The sequence below is a fragment of the Octodon degus genome, unplaced genomic scaffold (genome assembly GCF_000260255.1).
Source record: "Octodon degus isolate 3935 unplaced genomic scaffold, OctDeg1.0 scaffold00020, whole genome shotgun sequence".
Classification (NCBI taxonomy): domain Eukaryota; kingdom Metazoa; phylum Chordata; class Mammalia; order Rodentia; family Octodontidae; genus Octodon; species Octodon degus.
The window spans coordinates 11,922,471-11,934,970 of NW_004524596.1; the positions used below are offsets into that span (position 1 = coordinate 11,922,471).

At 41.0% G+C, this 12,500-nt stretch overlaps 1 protein-coding gene across 1 annotated transcript in view; it reads left to right on the plus strand.

The window, feature by feature from the left end:
- The window catches only part of Mta3 (metastasis associated 1 family member 3), a 158,792-nt gene that overhangs the window by 95,437 nt on the left and 50,855 nt on the right, over positions 1 to 12,500 (plus strand). The window contains 1 exon segment of the mRNA XM_023711233.1: positions 6,423 to 6,611. Within this exon segment, the coding sequence (XP_023567001.1) occupies positions 6,423 to 6,611 (189 nt within the window).

Consider the following 12,500-nt stretch of genomic DNA (forward strand, 5'->3'; position numbering starts at 1 on the left):
AAAAATTTATACACACACACACACACACACACGGTACAGGGTCTCACTACGCAGCTCAGACGTGTAGTGATCCTCCTGTTTTCAGGCTCCCCAGTGCTGGGATTACAGGCGTGTGCCACCACACCTGGTTTTGGTGGTGACCAGCTCAGCATGTTGTGCCAGGAATCAAACTTGGGACCTTGCACTTGCCAGGCAGGTGCTCAGACCACTGAGCTATCTTCCCCAGCTCTCCTTTATTATTTTCCTCCTTCATATAGTTTTCCCAGAAATTTCTTGTCTGCCTGCCTGCCTTTGTCTTTGTGTTTGATCTTTTTGGGACAAGGTTTTACTGTGTAGTTTAGGTTGTCCTTGAATTCACTTTGTAGCCCAGGATGGGCTAGAGCTCACAGTGGTCCTCCCACCTCATCCTCCCCAGTTCTGAGATTACGGGTGTAATCTACCACACCAGCTATTAGTTTTCTGAAAGAGTGAGATTTTAGGTTTTTTTAATCCTGTTTTCTATTTAATTTATTTCTGTGTGTTCTTCTATTTTTCTTTCAGGCTTACTCCATTGCTGTTTTTCAGCTTTTAAGACCATTTTTTGGCTAATTTTATTTTCATTTGACTTCTTTTGCATTGTAAATGTGTGTTGCTTTTTTTTGTGGAACCAGGGATTGAACTCAGGCCCTTGTGCTTGCCAGAGAAGTGCTTATCCTACTGAGCCATCTCCTTGGCCCCTGCATTGTAAATGTTTGTGATTACGAATCCATCTCTACCAACTTCTCTGTATCTCCTTTTACATGTTTGCATTATTGTTTTAAAGTGTCTCTTAATTTACCTTATACTTTTGTACTTGAACCGTAAGATGAAGTTTGTAAACCCGTATGAGTTGTTTGCACAGGACAGCATAGCTCAGTGACATGTGTGCACCAAGTTCTTTCCGTGTGCTGCGCTGTCCCTTGGAATACGATTCTGCCAGTATTTAGCGCCCACTGAAACAAATTGGAAGTGGTTTTTGTTTAAATTGATTGATTGATTGATTGATTGATTGATTGTATTTTAGGAAAGGGTCTATAGGGTGTTCAGGGTCTCACTACTAGATTGGACTCATAGACAGAAATCTACCTGTTTACAGCCTCCCAAGAGCTGGGATTACAGTTGTGTGCCACCATGCCATCTCAATTTTGGTCTCAGCCCCCTGAGGGTGGGGTTGGCACGGCAGGCCAGGAGGCTCAAACTCCTGGCCCCTGCGCCTGGTGCTTTAATCAGCAGAGCTATTTGGCCGGCCTGTGTTTCATTGTTTTTTTTTTTTTTTTAACGTCTTTCTTTCTGTGTGTGTGCGTGTGCTAAGATTGAACCCAGGACCTTTGTACCAAGCCGTAGTCCCTAGCCCTTTTTGTATTTTTTATTTTGAGTCAGGGTCTTTCTAAGTTTCCCAGAGTATAGAGGAAATTGCAATCTTCCTGCCCCAGGTTTCCAGAATGCCGGAATCACAAGGGTGCCTCTCCACAGTAGCTGTGCTTTTTGATGCATAAAAAGTTTGCATTGATCATAGTTTTAGGTTGTACTCCTGAGAGTTTACATTCATTCACTTTCTGCTTAGAGAAAAACTTTATGCTCAATAATTTTTAAGTAGATGTGATGTTTTGTGTGCTCTAATTTGTGCTGGAATTATGAAAGTAAAGCTTTTATAAAATTGTTTCTGAGCAAATTAGTTAATATTGAAGATATGTGTGTACCAGGTGCTGTCATAACAGTGCTACATATAACTGGTTGGGTCGCCTGGGAAACAGATTCTAAGGATGCTTTTTCATGCAAGAAATTTATTAGCAAGTGCCTTAGGGATTAGCACCTGTAGGGAAGTGGTTAAGGGAGCATGGGCTCTTGGGAGAAGGTGGGCTGTGATGCAGTAGGCACGAAGGCCCTTACTCCCCAGGGCTCCCTGAAGGGCCCTCTCTGGAGAGAGCTGTTGCACCTTGCATTGTTGATTGGAGGCTTCCCAGAAGTAACCTGAGCAGTAACTTTCTTAAATTGAGATAACTATGGAAAACCAAGGGGAGGAGGGCTGTGTGTTTGTAGTACTTGAAGCAGCTAGGCAAGTTCTACCTTCTTAAAGGGGTGGCTGGGGAACCCATTACATCACCTCAAATTTCTGGTATAACAATAAACATTGGTTTCTCATACACTCACCTGCAGGTTGACAAGGCTCTGGTAAACCACATTAAGTGACTAAGTGCCAAGCTACATGTGGGTCTAAATCTGCCCTGTGTGTCTCTCATCTTGTGTGCACGACAGTCAGCAACACAAGAGGGTGAGACCAGATCTCGGACATAGGTCAAGTCTCTGCTCAGGTCTCCTGTCTTAGTGTTGAGCTGGCCAGCAAGTCACTTGGGAAGCCCTACATCAGTGGGGCGAGAGAACAGTTTCTGGGGCAGGTTCAGAGGAGAGAGCAAATATTTGCTGAACAATCCAATTTACCATAGTGTGATTATGCTTAACGAACAAAAGATGAGAATTCCACTGCCAAGATTTCCTTGTCAGTCTTTCTCCTAAAATACTTTGATTTGTCATCTCCATCTGTTATGAATGAGATGAAATGTGACAACACCTTCTCCACTTATTGGCAGAGAGAACAGCTTGTGCTGGGTGATGAGTTTTAAAATTTAGATTTGAATGGGTCCTGCAATGTGTGTATCTCTCTTGGAAAGATGATATTTTTGCAAAGGATCTGGAGAGAAGACTTTAGGGGTTTTATGCTTATTACATTTTTTTATTTTAAATTGACTTATACATACAGTAATATGTAATGTCTTGTACTTCGTTGTACATTGTATAAATTTACATGTGCAGATATCAGATCTAGATAAAAGTGTGTCAGTATCACAAAAGTTTTCCTTCATGTCCCTTGCCAGCCAGGATTCTGACTTTATTCACCATTGATGAGTTGTTCCTGTTTTTAAACTTTTCTGTATCTTTAAATTTTCATGATCTTAGTGATGAACACTAAGTTGTTGGTTATTATGTTATAGTGCTGTGTTCTTTCACAATATGCCCTTTTTCCCCACTTTCGTTATTGGGTGTTGACTCTTCTGTGGCACAGATTATATTCGTTTCACTTAAAGGTTTTTTTTTTTATAAACAAGATTTTCCTGTATCGTTCAGGCAGCCGTGAACTTAATTTGTAACCCAGCTGGTCTCAAACTTGGGTTGCTCCTCCAGTGCTGGGGAGGTGCTTCCTTTCTACCCTGTGGAACGGTGCTGCGCTCTGCTGTGGGCTGTGGTTTAAATGTGGTCTTGAGAGGTTTTGAGTGGTTGGTGTACTATTAGCTGAGAAAAACACATTTAGTTCTGTGTCTTTTGGTTTCTGTTAATTATAAAAATTACTTTTATCTCTTAAGAGATTTCATCATCAGTTAATTTGTATTAATGAATTTTGACAGTATGAATCTTTTAGTTTAGGGTTTTTTTTTGGGTTTTTTTCCCCCCAGAAAGGATCTTGCTATATACAGTTCATAAACTCACTTCAGTCCACCTGCCTCAGCTTCCCAAATGCTGGGATTATAGTTGTGCACCATTGCACCCAGCTCAATTATTTAGTTTTGTTATTAATTATGAGTTTAGGAAGCTATAAAATAACAATGATGGGGGGCTGGTGAGATGGCTCAGTGGTCTAAAGCACCTACTTAGAACAAGCTTAGCAAAGCACAGGGACCGCGGTTCAATCCCCCAGCACCACATGCCAGCCAGCCTCACCCCCTGGTGGGCTGAGCTGGCCACACACACACACACACACACACACACACACACACACAAATAAATAAATTTTAAAAAAATAATGATGGGGCTGTTAATTGAAGGGATCTCTAAACGATACTGATCTTTTCACTTTTTTGATCAGTTATTCAGAAACTAGTTTCAGAGGTGTTGTAAACATACAAAAGTAAATGCTGTACTGAAGCTAAACTGCAGGGTCTACTTACTGAGTTCAGCTAGAGAAGCAAACTTCAGTTGATACTATAATTTGTGGAGTACGAAGGAAGAATTAAGATCAGTTCTTAGTTGAGTTTTACAACACCTGTTGCAGAAGGGTGAGAAGCTAAAGCTGGGTGTAGTGGTTCTCAGCTGTAATCTCAGCACCCAGACAGCTGAATCAGGAAGACTGCAGTGAGTTGAAGGCCAGCTTGGGCTGTACAAACTGGGTTCCAGGCCTGTTTGAACTATATAGTGAGACCCAGTTGCATGCCTGTGTCATTACCCCCCATCCCACCCCCCACCTGGGCAAAAAAGATGTCTCGATTACTTTTCTCTTCATTGCTGGGACCAAATACCCAACATCTAGAATAAAGGAAGGAAAAGTTTCTTTAGTTCACGTGTGTAGAGGTTTTAGTCTAATCAGCTGGCTCCAGGCAGAGTGGCCTGGCCCGTGGCAGGGAACAGCAGTTCATGGCTGCAGAAAACAGAGCAAGAGCAAAAAGGGAGGAGCAGCAGGGCAGCGAGCCTCTTTTCCTCTCTGACCTTGCATTCAGGCGGTCTACCCAGGGCAAGTGGACACTCTCACCCTTAATCCTAGCATTGTATTGTGAATTAATCGCAAACTCTAGAAGCCCACCCCATGACTGACTGCATGAGGCTTTGGGGGACATCCAGACCCAAAGTAATTATAACAGATGGCTAAGAGGAAATTTACTTGAAAGTTACTGCTCCATGACTGTGCCTCACATACAGCAAGACTGCACGCGGTTGGTGGACTTGCTGGCCGTAACTAGGAAGCTGATAATGAAATCTCTGCTTGGATTTTGTTTAGTGGAGTTCAGTGGTTTAAGAGAGATGTCAACCTTATTTAAAGCAGTTTAGTTATTATTTCTAAACTTGTTTAATATGGATTAGCTCTTCTAATAGATTCACACTTTTATTCAGTGTAAATATATACTGTTAGTGCATGCTTGGCTAATCATTTTTGTCTTCATATGTATTAGTTGATATTAGATTTTAGTGTATGTTCTTATACAGGCAGGGAACTTTCCACAGTTCCTGAAGTATACTCAGGAATCATTTAGGTAGTAAATTTTAAGAAACTTAATTGTTGTGTAGAAATAAAGCTGTCTCCATCTATGAAGTTATTAATAAACAGCAGAAGGTACTTTGTGTAAAAGATGGAAGACTTAGTGTTCATGTGTTAGAAAGTCTGGATGGGAAGGAGTGAAACCAGAACTAGTTCTCATTTGGGCAGGGATTGACTCACCTTGCCAACTAGTCTGGAAAAGCCATGTATGTGCAGAGCTGATTATCCTATTTTGTGATTTCCTGCTGTACAGAGTGGGTGTAGATGCTATGAATGAGTGTCTTTCTATCCAATAGAAAAACCATCAAAGAATTTTTTTTTTTAAATGTATTTATTTTTATGGCTGGCTCAGGCCTGTCCTGGAGGTGGGGTTGGCGTGGCATGTAGTGCTGGGGATTGACAAGGTCCCTGCGCTTGCCCAAGCTTGCCTAAGAGGCGCTTCAGACCACTGAGCTATCTCGTTGGCCCCATCAACGAGTTTTAAACCTTAAAATTTTTGAACTTACTTTATTCATTGTTTTGAGTGGAGAAAATGCTTTTTATGTAGATTAGACCTGAGGTGCTTCTGCAAAAAGAAAAAAGAAAAAAAAAAAAAATGGATTGTAAGCACCAGGTGATAGTATTCACCAATCTGTCTTCCTCTTTTCAGGTCACTCGTTGAAATGTATAGGAAACAAAACACGGCTGCCTAGGTGTCATAACCAGACCTGGTAGTCTGTTCTTGTTCTTCCAAAGTCTGTCAGGTTACCATTTTAACATGGATAGATACTTCTGTTTTATTTTGCCTATTTAACCTGGATATATAGTTTTGTTTTGCCTTAAATATTGTATTCCAATCCATTGGTTTGTATCTCTTACTATTCTCTTATTCCAACCCTAGAATATTTTTTTCTCACTTTCTGGTGTATTACCAGTATTTCCCTAGCCAGAGAAAACTATATCAACTTTGTACAGTTACTGAAGTAACTTTGGCATACATACCCTTAACAGGTACAAATCAGCATTTCACAATTTGTCCCCATCCCTTTTGCCAGTACTGGGGAGTAAATCCAGGGCCATGCCTGTGCTACCCATGCATCCTACCTCTGAGCCATATCTTTAGCTTGCTTTTGAGACAGGGTCTAAGTGGCCCAGGCTAGTCTTGAGCTTACGGTCAGTTCAGTTTTCCCAGTAGAGGGAATTACAGGCATGCATCACTGCATTTTAAGGGAACAAGTCAATGTTTTACTAAAGCAATAAATGAGATTTTAAGTGCTTATTTGGTAATCTTTTTATTTAAAAAGTGCTACTTTGTTGTTATGTATTATAATTTTTTCAACTAAATAATATAGCAAGCATGCATATCTAGTTGACATTTCCTTTCTGTGTTTTGTTTCTCTAGTTTCATGCTATGGATACATTGTACAGACACGGCTATGACTTGAGCAGTGCAATTAGTGTCTTAGTGCCCCTTGGAGGACCTGTTTTATGCAGAGATGAAATGGAGGAGTGGTCAGCCTCTGAAGCTAGCTTATTTGAAGAAGCATTGGAAAAATATGGCAAAGACTTCAATGATATACGTCAAGACTTTGTAAGTAGAAAAATTGTGAATAAAAATTGAGCTAGGAATATTTTATCTCATTTAGAAATTTGATAAGTCTTTATAGTATTCATTTGGCTAGCCTATGTAGGATGTAGTAAATTTTTTATTTTGGGTGTGGATCAAACTCGGGGCTTAAAGCATGCTTAATCTGTGCTCTATCACTGAGCTGCACGCCTATTGCCTGGCAGAGTAATTTTTCTCTACTCAAAATAGAATGAAGGCAAGTCTTTCAAGGAAGAAACTGGTATCTGTTCTGCACAGTAAGTATAAATAAGATCCAGTGACGGGAAACCCTGAGTTCTCAGTGTATCATTCTTGTTAGCATTGAGTTCCAAGTTAAAATAATGGCCAGTTTTGATCACTTGTGCTAAGTATTTCTTTTTTTTTTTTTTTAAAGAAAAAACTATCTTTTTTTAAAATTATTTATTTATTTTTATTTATTACATTTATTTATTGGGGGCGGGGCTGGCTGGCATGTGGTGCTGGGGGATCGAACCGCAGTCCCTGTGCTTTGCCAAGCTTGTTTCAAGTAGGTGCTTTAGACCACTGAGCCATCTCTCCAGCCCCTGTGCTAAGTATTTCTGATCTCTGCATTTAGACCTATGGTTGTTCTTTAAGACTTCTGTGTTTTTATTTTTTGTTTTAGTTTTCTTAGTAATTGTTGAAGCTGAATTTGATGCAGACTTGTAATACAAAAGTGATCCTTTCAGGCAGAGTAGCAGAGTTTACTTTATGGTTGGAGTCAGTCTTTGACTCTTCTGAATGATAATACAATTGCTGGCTGGCTGTTTCTCTCTCTCTCTCTCTCTCTCTCTATAGATAGATAGATAGATAGATAGATAGATACCTATGTATAGATATATAAAGATATCTATATATCTTGTTGCTGAACACAGTTCCTGACACTTAGAGTTGAAAGGAGGACAGGTTGTATTTGGCTCTTGCTTAAAGAGAATCCAGTCCATAGCCAGCAGCTCCACGTGAGAAATGTCTTTGTGGAAGGGTGTGGTGGAAGCAGAGCAGGGGATTGGTGTGAGTACCCAGGGTCATGCCTCAGTGAGCCACATGTACACACCCAGGCTTGTGCTTTAGCCATCTCATAGGCATTTCTTAATCCAGTGAAGCTGATAAAGAAGTCCCAATCCACACCTCACATCTCCTTAAACCATCTGTAATTTCCAAATAAAGATAATAGCAAGCCTAACATTGTAGCTAACAATAATGTAACTATCCTTGAAGTGGCCACAGTCCCTTTCTCAACATCTCAGTAGTCCCAAAACTTTGCAGAAGTCCAAGTCCTAGTCCCTTCAAAGATTCAAGGCAGACTCTTAACAAGTTACATAAGGAAGGTAGAGGGGATAGAAAAGAATAGGACCAAGGGAAGAGCAAAAGCCATCTGTGCAGATATGAAGTCTTGTATATAGCTCTGTATTGGGCATCAGGGCATGTGGTTAAGAGAGGCATTCCAAAGGGCTAGGTCAGCCCCACCCTTCTGATCTTGCTACACAGCTCAAAATGCTTCTCTCTTTTCCTGACTGCACTCACGGCCTGCAGTTTTTCTTGTCTGATAGTCCCTATTGCTGGCAATTTTGATTTCCTAGGGTCTGCACTGTATGTTTGGTGATATTCTCACAGCTTCAAATACTAGCTTCTCAGATGTTTCTTGCCTGGTCTGCCAGGCTTTCCTTTGAAATCTCAGTGGAGCCCCATGGATACAACTCTTGCATTCTGTATGCTGGTAAAACCAGCATCTCATGATTCATGCCGAAGTCTGCCATCAATAGAAGCAGTAGGCAGGTGCCTTGGCTCATGAATATACAGTAGTGACCTGGATGAATAAAACAGTGAAACGAATCCTGGCGAGTCAATTCCCTGGGATGCACTTATTTAAAAAAAAAACCAAAAAAAAAAAAAAAAAAAAACCCACAGGAACCTTTTTTTAAAAGTTATTTATTTGGTATAGGGTCTCACTGTACAGCTTGGACTCATCGTGATCCTCCTGTCTCAGCCTCCCCAGCACAGGGATTACAGGTGTGCACCACCACTCCCAGGTTTAGTGACCAGCACCACACCTGGATTTAGTGGCCAGCACAGTGCATCTGGGGTTCTGGGTCTAGCACAGCATGCAGTACCAGGGCTTGAACCCAGGTCCTTGTGCTTGCTAGGCAGACACTTAAACCACTAAGCTGTCTTCCCAACCCAGATGCCCTTCTTCAGCAGGACTCCGACTCTGGTCAAATGAAAAGTTGACACTTTGGCAGTCCTGGGTTGGGTCTTGCTGATTTCTTAGAAGACCTTTCTTCTTGGCCAGGTGCAAAGTGCTTGGTTTATTTTTAATGAGTTCTAATCTCTTTAGCAGCCATACTTCTTTGGCCTTGACTTTACATATGGTTACATCTGGGCCAAATTTAAAGTTCTCGTAATTTTCTGCTCCTCTGCCTCCATTTCTCAAAATGAATCTGGCCAAAAGCAGCCAGTAGTATCCGTGCCACAGCCTGAATGTGGGGCTGTTTTGGAATTCTTGCACCAGACTAGTCCAATCTTGCCCTAATCTTCCTCTCTCACAAAGTCCCAGGACATGGGTAAAGTACAGGTAACATATTCTGCCAAAGTGTAGAACACATGACCTCTAGTTTAGGAGGTTTTTTTTTTTTGTTTTTGCGGAACTGGGGATTGAACTCAGGCCTTTGCACTTGCCAGGGAAGTGTTTATTCCACTGAGCCATCTCCCCTGACCTCTAGTTTAGTTCCTGATAAAATCCTTGCTCCCAAATGAAACATCCTGGTGCAGCCCTTTATTGTCCACTTTCCTGTCAAGATTTTGATCTTAAGTTTTTACTGGAGTTACCCATCAGACTCAGCTTACTAGATTCTAAGGCTTTATTAGCCTGGATCCTCAAATCTTTCCAAAATTCTTCTACAAACCAGTTCTAAAAGCCCAATGGTTAATGTAACACTCCTACATCTCTGGTAGTGGTTTTCCATACTAATCAGCTTTCTTGTTGCTGGACATAGTACTCAACATTGACAACTAAGGGCTGGAGAGATGGCTCAGTGGTCTAAAGCACCTACTTGGAACAAGCTTGGCAAAGCACAGGGACCGCGGTTCGATCCCCCAGCACCACATGCCAGCCAGCCCTGCCCCCTGGTGGGCTGAGCTGCCCCCCCCCACACAATAAATAAATGTAAAAAAAAAAACAAAACATTGACAACTAAGAGAAGTTTAATTTAGCTCCCACTTTAAGAGAATTCAGTCCTCACTAAGCAGGCTGCAAGGCAGGAGCATCACAGGGGAAGGGCACGGTGGAACAGAGCTACTTGGCTCTTCCCATCTGGGAAGCAGTGTAGTACGCTACTGGAGAGGACCAAGGTAGAAGCATGTATGGGCCCTCTGGTCCCAGAAACACATAGGAGTGTGCTTTTTACTATCTGCTAGGTGTTTCTTAATCCAGTGAAGTAGACAAAACAAGATTAATGGTCGCAGTAAGTTTACACATATACTCCCCCCGCACTTAGTTACTATGTATTTGTTAAGGGCACTTGAGACCTAATGTCTTCACTTAACTTTTTAAACTCTGGGTAATCTTTCTGCTATATTAATGTACTTCCTTTTGCCTTTGTAGTTATGGACTTCTTTCTTTAGTGAACTCTGAAATAAGGGAAAATTTTATTTTAGCGGTTCATAAATAGCTTTCTGTAGAAGTTACATGTACTTTAAATTATGGAAATAGGACATTCAGATTTGTGTTTGATGTGAGCCAATATCCTGCATTTTATGTTGTTGTATTACTCCTGAATTATTTGTGAAGCAAAATTATCACATATCAATATGGGTTGATACATTGAATTCTTCGACAGTAACTAAAACTGTTAGTGTCAAAAAAATGCTAAATCAATGACAAGTTCATTTTTGTTTTTTTCAGAATTTATTTATTTTATTTATGTGTGTGTGTGTGTGTGTGTGTGTGTGTGTGTGTGGCCAGCTCAGCCCACCAGGGGGCGGGGCTGGCTGGCATGTGGTCCCTGTGCTTTGCTAAGTTTGTTCTAAGTAGGTGCTTTAGACCACTGAGCCATCTCACCAGCCCCGACAAGTTCATTTTTCTAGAGGTTCTTTTCTGGCAGATCAAATTACCTTATAGTTCAGTAGTTCATACCTGCATTAATGCCATTCTACCAAGGGAAATCTGAGTCTGAGGGCTCTGTAAATTTGTAATATGACTTCAGGATTCTGGACTAAAGTCAATATTTGGCATATAGAATATATTCACTACATAAATGTTGAAGGAAAAGAGAATAAGTATGAATTAATGAAAAAAAACCCTATTAGTGTTACTGACATTTTTTTCTGGCAGAACTCATTCTTACCCAAATAGTTATATGCCATGATTTAAATTTGTTGGATGTGCACCTGAGAATTTAAGACACCTTGATGGTATTTAATTTCAGGTGGTCCGGATGTCATAATAGTACAAAATTATTAATATAACACATATTTGTATAATGGAGCTACATAACTACATCGAAATTTCAAGAACAAAATCTCTTAAAGAACAAAATCTAGCCAGGTATGGTGGCACACTGGGGAGGGTGAGGCAGGAGGATCAATGTGAAGCCAGCTGGAGCTACAAAATGAGTTCGGGGCCAGCCTGAAGTACATAGTAAAACCCAGTCTCAAAGACAACAGAACAAAATGTGCAGATCTCATAAAGGAATAGAAGATGAGACATGCTAAAGTGAAACTCCCTTTTTAGCCAAGTATGGTGGTGCATGCCTATAACCCAGCAATTGGGAGGCTGAAGGAAGAGGAATGCTGTGAACTTGAGGCCAGCCTAGACTCTCTAGTGTGGTCAAGGCAGGCCTGGACTATATAATAAGAGCCTATCTCAGAACAAACAAGCAAACAAAAAACTCCTCCTTGCATCAGGTATATATAACACTCTCATTTTCTGTTCTTTTTAAAAAAATTTTAATGTATTTAGTACAGGGTCTCACTACGTAGATCAGACTCAAAGTGATCCTCCTGTTTTCAGCCTCCCAAGTGCTGGGATTACAGGCACACACTACCACGCCCAGTCTCAATCACATTCTCAGGGCACTCCATGTCCAGGGGGCGGGGCCGGACACAGCACCTTGGCTCTGCCTAAGCAGGTACTTTAGTCCGCTGTGCCATCTGACTGGCCCTCATTTTCTGTTCTAGTGGTCATTCTGAATTCAGTTCAGTACAGTAAATGTTTAGTCAGCTCCTGTAAGAGGCCAGGCTCTTGTGGAGCCAGAGTACATGTAGTAGGAATTTAGTATGGTTCTGCCTTTAGAGAATTAATTAAGATCAAGAGATTGAAAACAGGAGGATCACTACAAGTCTGATCTGTGTAGTGAGACCCTGTACTAATACATTGGGGAAGAAAAAAAAAGATCAAGAGATTGAAAAATGTATACCCAAGTAGAGTGGAATACATTCCCATCAGTGGATAACATTTCCAGGGGTACTGGGAAAGTGTAGTTGTGCCAGTTAAGAGAGGCTTTAAGTAGTACTTAGCATTTGAGTTAGATCTTGAAGGTATAGGCAGAGAAGTATAGATAGCAGAGTCAAAACTGAGGTGAAGACTTGTAGACACATTTAATAGCGGACTAGGAAAGGAATCTGAACAGTGTGTTAGTGCAGTGTTTTTGGACATAGAAGCTGATGTTGTTGTCAAATAAAGTTATTTGATAATGAATGTAATAATGCTTTAGGAATTTTTTGTTACTTTTTTTTTTTTTTTGGTGGAACCAGGGATTGAACTCAGGCTGTTGTGCTTGCCAGGCAAGCGCTTGTTCTACTGAGCCATCTCCCCGGCCCTGTTGTTACTTTCTTGATCTAACAAAATTTGAGGTGTTT